Below are 17,628 nucleotides of genomic sequence, written 5' to 3'. Positions count from 1 at the left end.
GTTTATAAGTTTGTTTTATAGCTTTCATGCTTTACAAAAAGTCTGTAATTCCCCTGTTGAACAAATAATTTTGCTAATTTTTTTAAAAATTAATATTGTTTTCTTATAACAAATAGATATAATTTCCAGCAGCTTTCTCTAACAATGTTTAGATCCTAGCCCAAAAAATTTAAATGCATGAAGACTTCCTTCATATCTTCACATTAATCCACACCAATATTTACTCTTCTTGCCTATATATCATTCAAATCCACTGAAATGGAATGTTAACAGGAACCAAACTATGAAAAAGTTATTAAAGCTCATTTCCTCCCTCACTATGTTTAACGACAGAAAGAAGGCAGGTGTTTGCTCATCTCCACTGATGGTAAAATATGTTTTTGGAGTATTTAACTTACCTCAAAGAGAGCCATATTCTTTCCTTCATACATGTTTCCTCTGCCCAGTTCTGCACTGCTAATAAATGGACTACTTTCCCTGGAAATTCCATCTCCTAGTGGAAAAGTAACACAATTAAAAACAAGAGGGAAAAAAAATAAAAGGGGAAAAAAAAAAAAGATACATTATACCATAAAAGGAATAGTCAAAGACTCTGGTTTAAGAACTGGTTCTAAACAACATCATAGGTGGCTACAAACCCAGTTTTCATCTCAGACATACGGATGTTAAATATTTAAGGAAATTAAGTTTAGTTTAACAGTCTAATCTTTGTACAGTGTTCCACCTCTTAACTCTTATTCTTTAACACATATACTCATTTCTTCCCCACCCTTTCTAGTTTCCCTAAAAACAGTTGATAATTGCCCTTCACATAAAGGTTTTGGTTATAGAATAACCTCCCAGCCAACCTTTTTATTACTTTACTGACTCCCTCAAAAAATCTCCAGTAGTTGAGGCAGGAATCTCTGAAATACAATCCAAAAGGAATTCTTTTACAAAGGTTGTGGGGACCCTTCCATGACCAGTTATACTTGATCTATTCCTTATTGAAATATAAATTGCATTAACCTGTAGCTCTACTGGCCTGCTCTGGCACACCTCTCAAAAAATACAGCATTACTTTCACTGCCTTTCAGCCCATGAACTACGAAAACTGTTACATGCTGATAGCGTCTCAACATTGACATTTCCAAATAATCTCAAATCCTTGCCTGTGCCATTTTGCCTGTCCGCCCTTTTGCCCTTATATTCACAGATAGCAGTAGCACCTACACAATCTCTTCACTACAGAACTAAAGAATAGTTGGAGAAAAAGCTGTACTCTTTTCCCCTGTCTCCTTTCTCTGCTCCCTATAGGACACATCCCCACATGAAATCCCAGAAGAAAGCTCTCGCAAACAAGTACACTAGTCTCAGCACAACATATCTTGGTTGTAAACCAGACAGAAATAGATCTCAGTCCCTCAGACATAAGAGGGACTGTGGATTTCCCACCACTAATTTGCTATCACTCTCCACAGTACCACTATACTTGTTGGTATCATGACACAGAAACCACATACTATCCTAAGAGACACAGAAGGTAACAACTGTCCTAAAAATTAGGGCTCTAAAATTAATTCCTCAGTCCAGAAAAGAAATGGTGATGAATTCACACATCCAATATATATCTCCTTCTATCCATATCCTCCAACTTTTGTTTTTCTGTTTCTCTACAATTTATATTTGGTCTCCCACCACTTCAACTCCAACAGCCTGGTTAGGTGCCTCTCCTCCAAAAAAGGTTAATGCAAGGCCAGCAGAAGGAGTACTGTGAACACATAAGAATCTCCCTCATGAACTAACACCTTGAGATGTTTCACAGTATATGGAAAAGTTGGTTTTGCACAAAATTATCTGAGAAATTGGCATTTATCCTTTCATGGGCTCCACTGTACTTAGAGAAAGGTTCAATTAGCTTTTTCACAGACAACAAAAGGCAACTCGGTCCTGAAACAAATACATCCTGATTCCTCTTATCATTTTGCTAGAGCATATGAGCACTAGCACTTCTTGCTTATGACATTGCATTTTCTTTCCTAGGTTTTTGGAACATTGTTTTTCTTTTAGTGCCATTCCTGAAATTGCCCCCTTGTTTCTGCAAACCATTTATTAAAATGTGCATTCAAAGTTAAAATAAAAATTAGGTTGCTTTATTTCAGTCTTGTTGAGACCACACTTCTATCAACTTTCTCACCAACTGACAGCTGGTACCTGCAATTATTAACTAAACTAGCACTCCTTTCAGGGTACTTCCAATCCCTTCAGAAAGGATTACTCTTTGAAAAGTGAGCAGGGAAATTTCAATTATTGTTTTGCATTCATACAGAGTATAATGTCACTAAATTACTTCTTCAGTGGGTATCATTAGACCAATCTAAACACCAAAAGGGTAGCAAACAATTAAAGTGAATCAGTATTCATAACTCTGAGGTTAAAGACTGTACTTTTGTCTAACCAGTTCTGAACATTAAAATCAGTATCTCAGCACTACACAGTAAGTATTTTAAATTGTAGGTAGGAGAATAATGAAGCTGTTCTTTATATGTTTGTATTTCTAAATAAAGAGTTACTTGGCTTTGCTCCAATAACAAAAAGCTCAGAGCACAATATCTCTAACAAACATGTCGTGTTAAATGCACCTAACAGGCTTCAAATGGAAAACCTTAGGACCTGAAGAACAGGAAACCTTTTTCAGTGCTTACAACAAATATTCTGCCTATTTCAAAGCTTTCTAACTTTAGTCTTCAAAATAGTCTAGTAGTGACAGATTGCAATAAAGTCCTGTTTCTCTAATATAGTTCTCTTTTGTATTTGTGTATGTTTGGCACAGCATTTTGATAGGTAATGCTGATCATGTCAAATATTATTTTAGCTTCACTTGAAAGAGAATCAATGCTGAAAGTGACCAAAAAAGCAAATTGACAAGTACTTTGCCATCTGCAGTTTGCTGACTACTACAATTATCATAAAATCATTAGAACCATAGAATCATAAAAGCTTTAAGGTTGGAAAAGAGCCCTAAGATTAGGTCCAAACTTTGACTGAACACTACCATGCCTACTTAACATAGCACAAAGTGCAACATCCACTCATTTCTTGAACACCCCCAGGGATGGTGGCTCTACCACATCCATGGGCAGTCCATTCCAATGTTTAACCACCTTTTCAGTAAAAAAATTTCTTGCTTTTGTCCAAACTGAGCCTCTGCTGGTGCAGCTTGAGACCATTTCCTCTAGCTGTATTGCCAGTTGCCTGGGAGAACAGGCCAACCCTCACCTTGCTACAACTCCTTCCAGGTAGTTATAGAGTGATAAGGTACCTTCTGGGCTTCCTCTTCTTCAGGCTGAATGACTCCAGCTCCCTCAGTCATTTCTCATCAGACTTGTTCTTCAGACCGTTCACCAGTTTCATTGCCCTTCTCTGGACATGCTCTGCAACTCAATGTCTTTTTTGAAGAGAGGCCCAAAACTGGAGCCCAAAAAGAGGTGTGGCCTTCACTGTGCCAGGTACAGAGCAATAATCACTTCCCTAGTCCTGCTGGCCACACTGTTTTCAATAGAGACCAGGATGCCATTGGTCTTCTTGTCCACCTGGGCATATTGCTGGCTCATGTTCAACCAGCTTTTGACCTGCACTCCAAGGTCCTATTTTCATGAGCCGCTTTCAAGTCACTCTTCTTCCAGCCTGTAGAGTTGCATGGGGTTGTTGTGCATGACCTGGTGCTTTGCTTTATTGAACCTCTAACATGTACCACAGTGGCTAACCTCCAGCTGTTTGGAACCTCCCCAGTTTATCAAGACTAACAATAATGATAGAGAATGGCTTGGCGAGCTCTTCTGCCAGCTCTCCCAGCACACTCTGGTGTGTCCCATCCAGCCTCATACACTTGTGAGTGTCTAAGTGGCTCAATGGATCACTGACTAGTTTTTCTAGATTATAGGGGGTCAGTTCTGCTCCCCATCTCTCTCTACCAGCTCTGGGGATAACTGATCTTTCTGCTGAAGACTGAGGCAAAGAAGGTACCTCAGACTTCCTCATCCTTTGTTACAATGTACCCCTTCACATCCAATAAAGGATAGATTTTTTCTTGTTCCTCTTTCTATCATTAACATATTTATAAAAACATCTATGAAGACCTTTGAGTTTTCATCACTGCTGAGAACAAAATCATCTTTATTTCAAATTAAAAAACATGACCTTTTGAAGTATGTTTATTTAATACGTTTAGATATACAGTGAGCGTTATTAACATGTAAGTCAAATTGACATGTATAACATCATTCATTAGAAAGAACTAATTTTAGAATCTCAACATACAGACAACATCTATGGTGAAATTAATCAAACAAACTATCTCAATCTTCAGCTCATCCTTTCTTCAAAACAAGATTCAACAGAAAAGAAATTATTTGTTAGAAAACTGGAACTAAATAAAGACAGGATTAACACTTCATAAATGCTGTAAATCTTGCCCCTCATGCATCAAGTGGACAACAGAAAAGGCTAATTCAGTTACTTCTGAGATAACATGGAAAATTAAAGGAAGAACTACTTCATTTTACTATTAAGTCTCAAGCCATCTATGGTTTATCTTAACCCTATCCCCTTGAATTCTATGAGGAAGTCAAATCATAGAATCATGTAGGTTGGAAAAGAGCCATTGAGCCCAACAACTCACCTAACACTGCCAAATTCACCACTGAACAATGTCCCTACGCACCACATCTATATGTATTTTAAACACCACTAGATATGGTGACTCAGCAACTTCCTTGGGCAGCTCGTTTTGATGCTTGACAAGCAAATCACTTTTTCCTTAGGTTTCTTTGAAATTGTGAACAACAAACTCTTCTCAAGTGTGAGCTGAGTGAAACATAAAATAAATATTATAACTTCCAATGTAGTTTCAGACATGTCTTTAAGCTGTATTTCTTCTGAAATCCGGTTTCTGCAACAAAAGTGCTTCAAAAATCTATACTTCCTTGATTTCTGAAAGTAACTCAGTTTATGAGGGTTTACAGGCAAAAATGTTAAATCTAGACTAGAATTTCATTTTGGACCATAAGAAAGAGAACACAGAATAACAAAAACCAATCTTTTTTGGGTTTGTTTATGGTATGTTTCATCTGTCTTCTGACACAAAAAAGATTTGCCTGCTCATGTCATACTCCACACTCAACATAAGTCATCAAGGTCTAAGTTTTAAAAATTATGTTTCTACTCCCATACCTACTTTAAAAATTATTATCACAGTTTTTAATCTGATACAGAATAGTCATATAACCTAGCACAATTCTGTGCTTACTGCTGGACCAGTAGACAAATTAAAGCCATAACTAATGTACCTTTCCTAAAAGCCTGTGGGGTATTTGCTGTGCTGATGAGACATACAAAAAGCCCTACTCTTGATTTCTATAGATAATTAAGCACTGTGAGGGGTGCTTATATTTGCATGGAAATTAGCTGCAACAGTGACATTTTCTTTTGTAAACAAGACATACAGCTGCAGGAAGAGAAGGTAGGAGATACATCTCAAGGTAATATTCAGTGTGTTGATGCAGATCATCACAACGTGCACTCCCATACACACCAGTCCCCCAAATGCCAATGTAATGTAACCCACACAAATTATCACTAACTATCCCAGAGCTGTGTTGGCCTTAAATTTTCTGACAACATCATCAGATGATTTCTTATTAACACTTCCACACACCAAACAAAACTTATGTAGAAATTTTTGCATGTCACAATTCAGTGTTGGTTACAGAGGCAAAAGACAGCATGGTGTTCAAATTCATATTCTTCAGAAGTTTCAGCGTAGTGATCCTCACAAACATTGACAGGTAGATTACTTTTAAGGTATGTTAACAGTTAAAAATTTCTAAGCTGATTCAAACTGGGCCATTTTATACAGTGTAAAACAGAACCCAAGAGTATAGCTTAAACATGTGGACCCAGCTTCACCTAAGAGATGGCCCTCTTATTCAGGGGTTGAGATCTCCAGAAGTCCCTTCAAACCCTAACAATTTTGCAATTCCCCTGTCATTCTTATTACTCACCATATCATACCGTTCCGCACAGGAATTGAACTATTAATTATAAATGCATATGCTGTCACCAGAGACAATCAGCGTAGGGATGAGCAATTACTCCAAGAGAAACAATTTCCTTAGCATTCATGACAATCACACTAAACTCCCACTTCTGCTTACTTCTCCACCCCTGAATCACAAGTAGTAGAGTATGAAAAAAATGTTACATCTGTCTTGTTATAGAGAAAGCAGCAGAGAAAGGCTAGAGGTAGACAAGGAAACAAACATTTAAGTGATCCTAAATTTGCATATGATGCTTGTTCGAGAGATTAGACAAATATTTGACTGTCTAATCTGATTTTCCATCTTTCCACAGGCTGCAGAACTTCATTTGAGCATTAAGCTCTATAACTTTAAAAAAATCATATTGAAATTTAAGCAGTTTATCTCTTGATGTTTTCAGAACTGAAATAGGAAAAAACCCTATTAATTTATGTAAAGATTAATGTTTTTTAATACTGAAAAAACCTCAAAATATTCCATATTTCTATTTAAATTTGTCTCTTTCATACTTCTAGCTATAACATCCTAGTAACTGCTTCCAAATTTAACCACTCACAGTATTTTCTCTCTATGAAGGTGTCATGGTTGCAGGGGGAGGTAAATTTTTCTAGGGGGATGTGGGCAGGCCAATCAGTGATCAGGTTTTGTGCTGGAACTTAAATTGGCCACTTGGAGGTTTGGACACGCCTCTGACGACACAAGGGGTTAAAAGCAGGACTCCAGGGAGGTTCAAGCTCTTTTTGGGTTCTGGTTTCAGCAGAGAAGCATCTCCTCTCCCCTGCTCAGCTTTAGGCTGAGTGGGGGAGGGGAGCCACATGGCCGGGCTCAAGAAAACTACACGGCAGAACTGAAGTAAGCTGGGGCCCCGGGGGGAGAAGAGAGTGGACAGGACTAGAACTGAGCTGGGCCCATCCACGATGGAGGGGTAGAAAACTGTAGAATTGCCTTCTGTGTCTTCTCTCTACCGCCCTCCCCCTCCTCTGGGAGAAAGTGCCCAGCCGTGTGGGAGTTGCTGAGCCCGGGAGTGCCTGAGCCTGCAGCCCCCTGCCGGGACCCAGAAACTGTTAACTCTTTCTGAGGCAGAAAGAAACTATTTTCTCAGACATTGATTCTCATGGCTAGTGGTTTCAGAAGAGAGACAAAACCAGCCTGGGACTGAGATGATAAAGCACGATTAGAAAGAACCCGATGGGCAGGGAATTGAAGAAGAATGGCTTCTGAGCTAGACTTTTCTTGCATAATGTTAGCCATAGACTGAACTCAAGTCTCTTTTCAACATAAACTGCATTTTAGGGTGGATGTAGCCTAGCTCAACTTGCTGCAGTGAACAGAGAAGAGAAGGGAGAGGGTGTGGTGGCGCCCTCTGCCCGCAGAGAAAAAAAAAGCCCTCAGCCCCAGGGGAAAGATGGAGAGAGCTCGGCATGAAAGCATCCTTAAAAGAGCCCTATATGCAGTTTCAGCCTATGGACAGTGGTGAGAGCACTGGACATAAGAAAGAGAAAGTGTCCCCTGGCAGACTTCTCCGGGCGGTGCCACAGGTGACATAGAAACACACAAAAAGTGGACCTGCGTTTCCTGAGGAGCAGTCTGTAATGCAGGAGAGACTCCTCTCTCCCTTGCTGAATTGAAGATTAGTTTTTTTGAGTAGTGATTGTTTGATTTAAAACCCAAGGTTTTAGTGCCATAGAGGGTAACGTGTGAGGGGTAGAAATTGGGGGGAGGAGAAGAAATGTTCTGAGAAGTTTTTATTTCTGTCTCTGTGTGTGTTTAGAGTTTTCTATCTCTGTTCTTATGTAATGTAATAAAGTTTTAGTTTTCTGTCTTTAAAGTTTAAGCCTGCTCTGCTCTGTTCCTGATCACATCCCACAGTAGTTGTTAGGGAAAAAACATATTCATGGGTGCATTAACATCTGAGCAGTGCTAACCCATGACAGAAGGGAACTATACTTATTCAAATCATCTACACCCATGTCTTGAAAAACTGAAAAAATTAAGTTCCTAAAACATTTTTCTAACTTTTAAATAACTTTTGTGTTAACATTCTGTACAGGTTTTAAGTTACACAAAACTAAAATAATTCAAACTTTAAAAATCAAATACAGCCTTCTAACACCAGTCTTAGTCAATGCTATTTACAGAAGTATAATCGTCTCCTCTCTACTCCAAGGATCAGGCTAGCCCTCTTTACTACAGCATTAAACCAAGCTCTTGATATTCTATTCCAGTCTGACCCCTAAATCCTTTCCAGATTCACTGCTTCCTCCCTGTCCCACACTATGTCTGCCATCACTATTAATATCCAAGTAATTCTCCTAATGCTCCTATTTACTTTTGTATTCAAATACGTTTTGTCCAAAAAAAGCAAGCATCTTTTTTTCCTAACATGCTGTAAGAGTTTAACATCTTGTTGGAGTCCAGGACATCCCTCTTGGTCTCCAAACCCTTCAGGTCACCCTGAAGGGTTTCGAGACCAGACAGGGATCTGTACAAGGGGGTCAGCCAGCCTCACACAGAGCCCAGTCTGCCATGTGTCCTGCTCTGCTGGGGATGCCTTGCAGAGCTGAGAAAGAACTAAGAGATAATGAAAGAATAAACAACCTTGGAGGCACAGACTGGCAAACTCAGTTTGTCTTCTTTGGCTCTGGCACGGGACTTTTCGGGCAAGAAAAGCTCAAAAACCCTACATACGTCAGGGAACAGCAAAACCAAGGTGAATCTCAGGGAAAAGCAACCCCAAGAACATCTATCTGAAAAATAAAAGTAGACTGCTTTCATGTGGCAAAAGAATACAGGTGTTGTTCAAAGGAGTGAGAATTATATAAACTTTTGAACCACATGACCTCAAATAAGATAGCTCAGCTATGATAACATGTAACTGTTCTCCAAACAAGTACATGTGCAAAACTAAAAAAGCTTTGATTCCCACTAGAAATTGCTAGTTTTATATACTGTTATCTAAAGCTGCAGTTGGAGAATAATCCTTCACAGAAAAGTCCTAACTCTTCATAGTTTGCAATGGGCAACTCTTAATCACAGTCTGTGATCAAGACCTTGGGGTAGGTTCTAGTTAGCCATACACAGGTGAAAGGTAGCAGTTTTAAATAAAAACAATGGTAACGTTTTCATTCAGATAATATTTGGTCACATTAAGAACAAATCACTGCAAACTGAGAATATGAAAATGAGATCCTGTTTGCACAAGAGACAGCAAACATTTAATCTTAATGTAACAAAACTTTTTAAGGTAAAAATACATAAAATTTAAAAGTCAATAAAACTGACATATATGAGCGTCACATCCAAGAAAGCTGCCTGTGGCAAAACCTGTAATTGTATCTTCTCTAGCATGTATATTTACTTCCTGTGTGCTCAAGTTTTTAATTGACAGGCAACTAAAGAGAAGGCATAGAATCTTATAAGTTGTCTTAACACTTCTAATCTAAATCTACATATTGATGAACTCCTTAGAGCTCTAAAATATAGTCAAGCTTTTAAAAGCCACTACCTTGCCATAATGCAAATTATGAAAAAGGCCACAATAAACTTGTTTGAACACATCTTGCATCAATTTTTGTGTCACATTGGTTTAAGAATTCAGTGCAATCTAATTCAAAGTTTCATGTTATTGGGTTCTTTTTAGTAATTAAATGTCTAAATATATTTGCTACATCATAAATTTCTTGCAGTATTTTTATTAATGATTAGCACAATTTATGTTATCTTGAGATGCAGAACAAAGTGTATGCACGCCCCTTGTAAATAAACCTCTTTACATAATAGATAATTCTAATATTACATCCATCACCCAAGTTATCAACACTGCTAAATTTTAGCTTTTCTTTAGTCAGGCTACTATTCTAATCAAGTACAACTCACTTCTAATAAAAACACTGCAAAACTTCTATAAATTCATTAAAATATGGCTAGAAGTACAGAAACCTCCCATTTCAGTAAGAAAGTTATTAGAACCACAATATAGCCTTTTAAAGAGACTCACTTGGATTTGGCTCATTTTCTTCATAATCTTGTTCACTCATGATTAAGGAAAATTAAGTCAGTCTCCCCTACTGATTCTTCAGGTATCAAGAAATGAAACAGGAAACAGACAGTTCCTTCCTCCCAGCTTAGTGTAAGACCTCAGATCCTGCTTCTTATTAGCACTGGATTAATCCTGAAACAAGTCATTAAGACTTCAGGCGGCAAGAAGCATGAACACAAACTACCCAACAGTCACAGAACTCCCTAAAGAGAATTAAGCTGAAGGATTTTCGACAGCAATAAACACCCTGCTTAGTGAAATAGGAAGGATCAAGTCACTGAAACATTCCACATCTTCATCTAATAATAAGTATGTTTAAATTTTTATTTCTATCAAATAAATTAACTTTAAAATATCTCCACTAAACAGATCAGTAGAGATTAGCAACAAGTTGTATTAACCTATTCCAAAGACCTATCGACTATTAAAAAACTCTCTTTTACGCACCAAGTACATATTAGCAGACCTTAAGCAAGTTAGTTAATTTTTAAACATTGATTTTATGTAGAAACAGTTGGCATTTATTCTACTTAAGATGTAGCAGATAAACACATTAAAATATAATTCTAGTAATTTTGCTCATTTTAAAAACAAGTATTTTTAAATTATAAAGGTTTCATTTTAAGACTGGCAGCAGAATTTACTCATTCTCTTTCAAATTAAATATGTCCCTGTTTTCTAGGTTATGCATTAATGTATGACACATTCTATACCAACCTTAAACAACTTCCTACAAAGTGTTTCAATTCTATTAAGTGGATGTTAGTGGTAGAAGCAGACTCGTTCCTGGGATCAAATCTTTGAATAACATCCAAAATCTGTTTTCTCTGATCATAACATCTGTCGCAAGCATGGTCAACTGTGGAAAGGCTGTAAAGGTTGAAAGGCTGACTGAAAATACACTAGACTTCTCAGTAAGATTAATCTATCTTCCTCCATTGCACATATATATACACACACGCAAACACATACCTGTGTCAACTACTACCTGGTTTTCCAATAAATAACATTTTACAGAAATTCACACCATCCAGGCTTTATTAGTTATGACTTCTTTGTAGATGATCAGGTTTGTTATTGCTATTCCTTGTATTTGAGAGCCTTCAATTCTAAAAGATTTTGCAGGAGTTATTTTTCACATTAGTTTCTAAACAAGAAACTGCTGTGGTGAGGTAAATAATACTATGGGATGTTAAAAATACTAGGTATGCCTTCAAACACCTGATACACACAGCTGCTGAGGAATAGAAAGATGATAAATTTTACAGAATTTTGACAGGTCTATCCAGACAGTCACTACAAATATGTGTGAAAAAAACAAACAAAACACCCAACACAAATTAAACCCAGAATTTCTTATAAAATTTCATACCTTGTTGCCTACAGACTCATATTTCCTTCTCTTTTTCAACCATTTACTATATCCTGACTACCCTTTCTTTGCAGTATATTACAAACACATTAAAAGACACAGACATATCTGCTTCCTGCTACTTTGTGAATATTTGGGTCAGCAGACTGCACCCTTAACTGTATTGTTCACTTGAAGTAATAGTTTCCATTCTGCCTCTTCCCAAGTACTACTGTGACTAGTGCTACATTCCAGCCCCATAGCCATTCACTAATGTCTTCCCCTCCTTCACATACATCAAAACACCGTATAGTGAGAAAATACAAAGCTATGGAATTTCAGATTATTATGATCATACAGTAAGAACATCCCAGAGTAAGAACATTATTCCTTTACTACACAGATGAGTATCAGGTAAGAATGCATGAAAGGGGATAAATGCACAAAACTGTGCACTAATTGATAAGTGCCTTGCTAATACGAATCAAAACTACTTCACTGTTGATCTAATAATTACACAGTTGATTCTCTCAAAAAATTAGCATTGAGTTTGATGGGACAGGTTTGTCAGTTTTTTTGTGTGTTTGGTAAGTTGGGTTTTTTTTAAAAAAAGGGTACTAGTGCAGTCAAGGAAAAACTACTTCATTTTTAAGACAAACAATTCAATAAAAACTGATAACATGCTAGATTTCTAAACAATGGGAACAAAATAACATGCTGAGCTATACAGGCTAAGACTAAGTCAAATAGGAAGTCCCCATTCTCTTCTTTTTTATTTTCATTTCTGCTCTCAGCTTTACCCACCTCTCACCTTGACACAACCCTAGCCATTCTCACTTTTTGCAGCACTCATCTCTACTCAAAAACATGGGAAGCATGATTTTTACCTCTGCAGCAGTTTATTTTACTCATGGTTTAGCATGGTGAACCAGGCCAGTGAAGCATCTGACGGTCAAGTGCAGTGAAAAGGAAGCAAACCAAATGATGCAGAGGAGGACAAGGAAAGAAATAATTTACTTAGCCTTTTTTTCAAGGCTGGAGCAGTGAGAAGGGCAAAGAGTCCTTCTCTAAGAAGTAGGCTTTTAGATGGGCTTTACTACAGCAGCTTTTAGCTGAACTAACATTTCAGAATTCTTTAGTTTTCAGAAGAATAACTCAAGAACAATTATTTGATTACACAGCATTAACGTAGCAATACAATACCATACAATACCCAAAGCAACAGTAAGTAGTACCTCTTTCACTTCCCAAAACTCTCTGTAAGACGGTAGCATTTAATCTCTTCATGAAGTCAGAGCTCTTCTCCTGTAATTTATGTACAAATCAATGCCTTCCCTTTTCAAGTGTTTTCCTCTCTACTTCAAATTTTACAGACACACAGGAAGAGTCATACTTAAATTCATCCAATTGACTGATACAGATCCATAAAAGTATTTAAACATATCTTGCAACCGTAACTGCTATTCTGCAAAACACTACCTAATCACGTCAAGTTTGTGTGGGCTTTTATTTGTTTGTTTGTTTTAATCTGTGGCCTTTAGGGTTGTGATAAATCACTATGAAAGTAGCAGTTCCACTCTTCCTCTCACCTTCCCAGGACTTAAAAATGTTCCAAGCCTTTCAGATGCTTCATATATACATGTCATCTAACAAATCCTCTCTAACTACGTCTGTATGTATATTCAGTATTTTGAGATGCCACTTGAGTAAACACCATACACCATGCCTCACTGACTAGCTTTTCTGCCAAAAGAAAGTTTGTCCAATTAATGCTGTACTACTAGCCCACTACTGTACCATCTAGTACAAGAAAGAAACTATTGGCACGGCTTACATTGTTTTGGTTTTTCTATTGCATTTAGTTTGGAAAAGAAGAGGCAGTTACTAGAACACTTATTGTTTGAATATACTAAGGGAAAGGCAGCCATATGTAATATGTATCTATTATGGTTAAATAAGGTTTAAGTGTAGAAAGCTTTGGAAGAAAATAACCCAACTTTATCAGCTTGGTGTTTTACTATATTAGATTCCTAAAACAGTGTAAATATATTAAGTGTGTCAAATATCTGTTTTTATCTCTTTACCTTCACATGGAATTAGCCTTGTTTATCTGTCATCTGTACCCCAAAAATAAGATGCCTTTTACAAACCCCCATCTATTGACCTGTGATCACCTAACGAAGTTTAATCCCCTTGCCCACACCTTTACAGAAATATCGGTTTTAACAGAGCATCCAAAATAACGTGCAAGATGTGACCTAGCCCTCGTAGTGCTAGCAGTGATTCACACACTATGCTTGCAGCTGCTGCTGCAACACTCTTCGGAAAAAGGAAGTGTTAAGAGCCACAAGAATTACTGCTTTCCCAGCAGTGCCTTGTCATCCAAGTGAAAAATCACTCATTTCCCCCCGCAACGCTGGTAGAGAAATACTAGCGCCCCTGCAGAAAGGGCTGTCCTGAGCAGACCCTCACGATGCCCAGCTCCACCTCCGACTTGATTCTACTCCCCTAGGAGGCTTCAGGAGCGAGGCCTAGCAAGAAGCAAGGCTCCAAATGCGACGGCATCTCGTAGCAACAGCTACTTAACCCTAAACGCTATATCTGACGCAAAAGCACATGGCTGGAGAAACACCTGGAGCAAGGCAGGTAAAACTGTGCTCTTCTCCACAGTCTGAATCTTTCCTCCTAGCCCTCTCTCTAGTGAGCTCCAACAGCAGTTAGCTTTTAAGAGAGCCTAATGGTTGGACTTGATGATCTGATCTTAAAGGTCTCTTCCAACCTAAACGATCGATCCCACGTATTTTCCCCGTCTGTTAACCCGCCGTGGGCGGCGCTGCTCCCACCCGCTCCCGGTCGCAGGCGGGAGGCGGAATGACCGCCCCACACCGCCCCAGGGAGGCGCCGCGCCCCACCGCGGGCTGCTTCGCTCCCGCGGCTGGAGCCGCCCATGAATACTTCCTCCTTTCGGCCAGCGGCGCTGACTAATGGAAACAAAGGGAAACAAGCTCTCAGCCACCCCAGGCGCCAGACTTTTGCCTTTTCCCGAAGCGCACTTCTCGACTTGGACAGGTAGCCCCGGCACCGCTCGCTGCAGAGAGGCGATGCGGCCCGTCCACAGTGTTCGGGGCTCTCCGCCGGCCCGCCGCATGCGGCAGACTCGCTCCTCCGCACCCAAAGAGCCGACGCTCTTTTCACGAGTTGACCCCCGGCGCCTCCCCACTCTCTCACCAGCGCCACGGTCCCTTTCGTCGCCTTCATCTTCCTCCTCTCGCTGCTGCCCGTCCCGCTGCCGCTCCTCGCCCTGTGCCTCCACGGGCACCACGGTGAAGCTGGTCGGCATGGTGCAGACGGCCCCGGGCCCGCTGGCGCTTCCTCCCAGGGCAGCGGGCAGGGTGAGCCGGGCGCTGCCGCCTCCCTCACGTGAGAGCCATTTCCTCACGCAGCGGGGGGCGGCGGCCGGCACCGCGCCACCTCCCCGCTCCGCCCGACTGACGGCGCTGAGGCCGCGGATCCCAAGGGAGGGGCACGGGCCCTAGGGCATCCCCTCTTCTCAAATTTTGCCTTACAGTTATGCTGCAGCGCTAAGAACACCAGGCTGCTGCTCTTCTCATCCCATCAGACAGAAACTGCCTTCCAAAGGAAACCAGAGCCAGGCCGCAAGACCTTAATCCTCCAGATCACTGAAGGGATTACATCATCCAGAAGGCCCAAGCAGGAGATTTATGATCACCTTTTGGACAAGTGGAGAAAGTCCACTGTGTGCCTTTGGACTACCAGAACATAAAGGTGGCTCCCAGAAATCTGCTCTTCTACACAGCAGCAATGGTTTGCAGTGGATGGGTGAAGGTCCTGGGATTCAGGCTAGAGTCAGCATTTAAACTCTGATCAATAGTGAAGCAGATTCAAAGAGTCAGAGGATGAGCAGTGTATCAAGTCAAATATTAATCATGTAGCACTAGTGATGAGATATAGCTTGTGGTTACCTCCAACTTCCATCACAAAGGAGGTTGTAGCATCTCCCCTCCCAAAGCAGAGAAAGCAGATTTAGAAGCCATGGGCATTTTTCTTGTCTCCTGTTTTTCTACCTTCCCAAGAAAGTGGTGGAACAAATCAGAAAGACTTTTTGTGTCAGTCTGTATCTGTGTCTCTTGGAAGAGGAATCTGGTGGTTTTATGGGTCCCATACCTCATTGGGATGGAAGATGTCTATGTAAGACTACAGTCTGCCCCACAGCATAAAGGCCTTCAGAGAAGGAGGTAGGCAAAGTGATTCTGCCTTCAAAGGTGGCAGTGAGACAGCAGATGTGGAGATGGTCGGGCAGCAAGAAAAGGACACAGAGAGATGCGTGGTAACATTCTGGTATTTAGTAATGGGCTTCCCATTCAAACCATGGTTGTCACTACAGTAATGAGAATAGTGGCTGCATGAAAAAGGAGTGTCTTCATCCTCCCTCAGCCTTTTTCCTAGCTTAAGAAAGCAACTGGAATTGCTAAAATTTCATTGCTAAAAATAACGCATCTCCAATAATAATGTTATCTGCAGAGGAAAGGATGTTTTGGGGCACTTTTAATGTTAAAGTTAATTTTCTTGTAGTACAGACTATTACCAAAATTAATACTGTGAAAGAATCAGATACAATGATAAATTAGAATAGTAAATGTAATTTTGAAACATATACACAGAATAATAATTTTGTCTTCAAAACAAGGACTGATTTTTGTCCAGGGCAGAGCTAATTTTTTCACATTGACTGTGAGGGAGTGGAGCCTGGAGCTATGTGTACCTGCCTAGGTTGTTGTTCTATCCCTTCACTGTCATCACCAAGGGCAGATATAAGGTATTCTCACTTTTGAGAAGAAGGTGTGCTTGATGGCTGGAGGGTCTCTCCACAACTGGTTTTCATTGTCCCAGGTTTGATGAGCATATTTGCATGTAAATCACTCTTTGTACATTTTTGTTATTAGTATTGTTCCTGTTACTCTTCATTTTCCTATCTCCTTGCTGTTTCCAGCAAGCATGTAATCTCTGCCTTTTGTATCTTCCACGGAAGAGGGGAGGGGAGCAGCTTGTGGTTTTCTTTACAGTGGGGCTACTCAATTGGGAATATCATTCCTAAACTATGACAATGCTCTGCAGTGTATTAGGTGTGGTGGTGTGGGTTCCAGTTTGTGTTTCTTGGCCAGCCTTTTATTTCATTTGTGTATTAGATATGAAGTTTGTCTCCCCTGAACCTGCCCTCCCCCATTCTTTGAGACAGGCACAGTCCTTCATTTGTATCGGTTTGTTCTATTCTTAGGTTCTGTACCCTAATTGATATGCATACTGTTATGTGTCAATTCCTTTGCCTGTCAGCTGGCCACTCCCTAGAAGTTTCCCCATTGGCCCTCAAACATTTATCCCTTCCCTAATCCCCTCCTTTCCCAGTTGTCAATTCCTTGTATCCCTGCCCCTGTTTCTAGATCCTTCCCTGTCAATCTCCCTTTGCTTGATGTATCATTTGCTGCCCTGCATTGTTCCCCTCCCTTTGTTATCCCCATTGGATTGAGTTCTGTATTCCCCGCCTTAGACTCCTTCCTAAGTGAACCCTCATTTGTTGTTTGCTTTGTGCCATCCCTTCTATAAAACCCACTGCTAGAGCCCTGCTCAGGGTTCTTGGGGCTTTTCATTCTTGGAGTTCAGTTCTTGGAGCTTAGCTTTTCAGTTGTCAATACCTTCAATAAACCTCCTGAGTTCACCCCAAGAATCTGTCTCGTTCTCTGCCTCATCTCTGTGCCCCAGAAAGCGACCACTGAGACCATTGGAGTCACCAAGTGGGGAGCCACAAACTCCCCAGGGGGAAAGTGTCGCGCCCCCTTGCCGCTGTGCGTCCTGGACACCGAAAGCACAACAATGGTATGCAGTGTATTAGGTATGGGATCATATATGAACATTGAGAAGAAATTTTCAATAGCTTATCATTTTTACAGGAATGTCTGTCTGCTGCCTTGAGAAGTTATCAAAAGAAACTTATGTACAATAAAGATGAAAACTGTATCATACTGCATGCACAAAAGGTTGAGTGTGGAGAAATTAAGACTGCAGCCTTCATTTTACTCCAATCTGATACAATTATTTTTTGTTTAAAATCACCAAGAGCCAAAGAAAGAGTTTTGGGCCAAACC

General features: G+C 40.0%; 1 protein-coding gene across 3 annotated transcripts in view; it reads right to left on the bottom strand.

Moving 5' to 3' along the window:
• LOC134546434 (solute carrier family 12 member 7-like) overlaps positions 1–17,196 on the bottom strand; it is a 72,825-nt gene extending 55,629 nt beyond the window's left edge. For 2 of the 3 annotated variants that reach the window (XM_063389237.1, XM_063389239.1), the window contains exons 1-2: positions 14,696–17,196; positions 399–493 (exon numbers count right to left, since the gene is read on the bottom strand). In XM_063389237.1, coding sequence (XP_063245307.1) covers positions 399–493; positions 14,696–14,807 — 207 coding nt within the window. In that variant the 5' untranslated portion in view covers positions 14,808–17,196. The remainder of the gene's footprint in view (positions 1–398; positions 494–14,695) is intronic. The other variant, XM_063389238.1, reaches the window with a different exon arrangement.
• Positions 17,197–17,628: the final 432 nt, after the last annotated feature.

This window comes from Prinia subflava, unplaced genomic scaffold (assembly GCF_021018805.1).
Source record: "Prinia subflava isolate CZ2003 ecotype Zambia unplaced genomic scaffold, Cam_Psub_1.2 scaffold_73_NEW, whole genome shotgun sequence".
Classification (NCBI taxonomy): Eukaryota; Metazoa; Chordata; class Aves; order Passeriformes; family Cisticolidae; genus Prinia; species Prinia subflava.
Note: the sequence above shows the minus strand (reverse complement) of the source record. Positions and strands in the feature narration are given on the sequence as shown.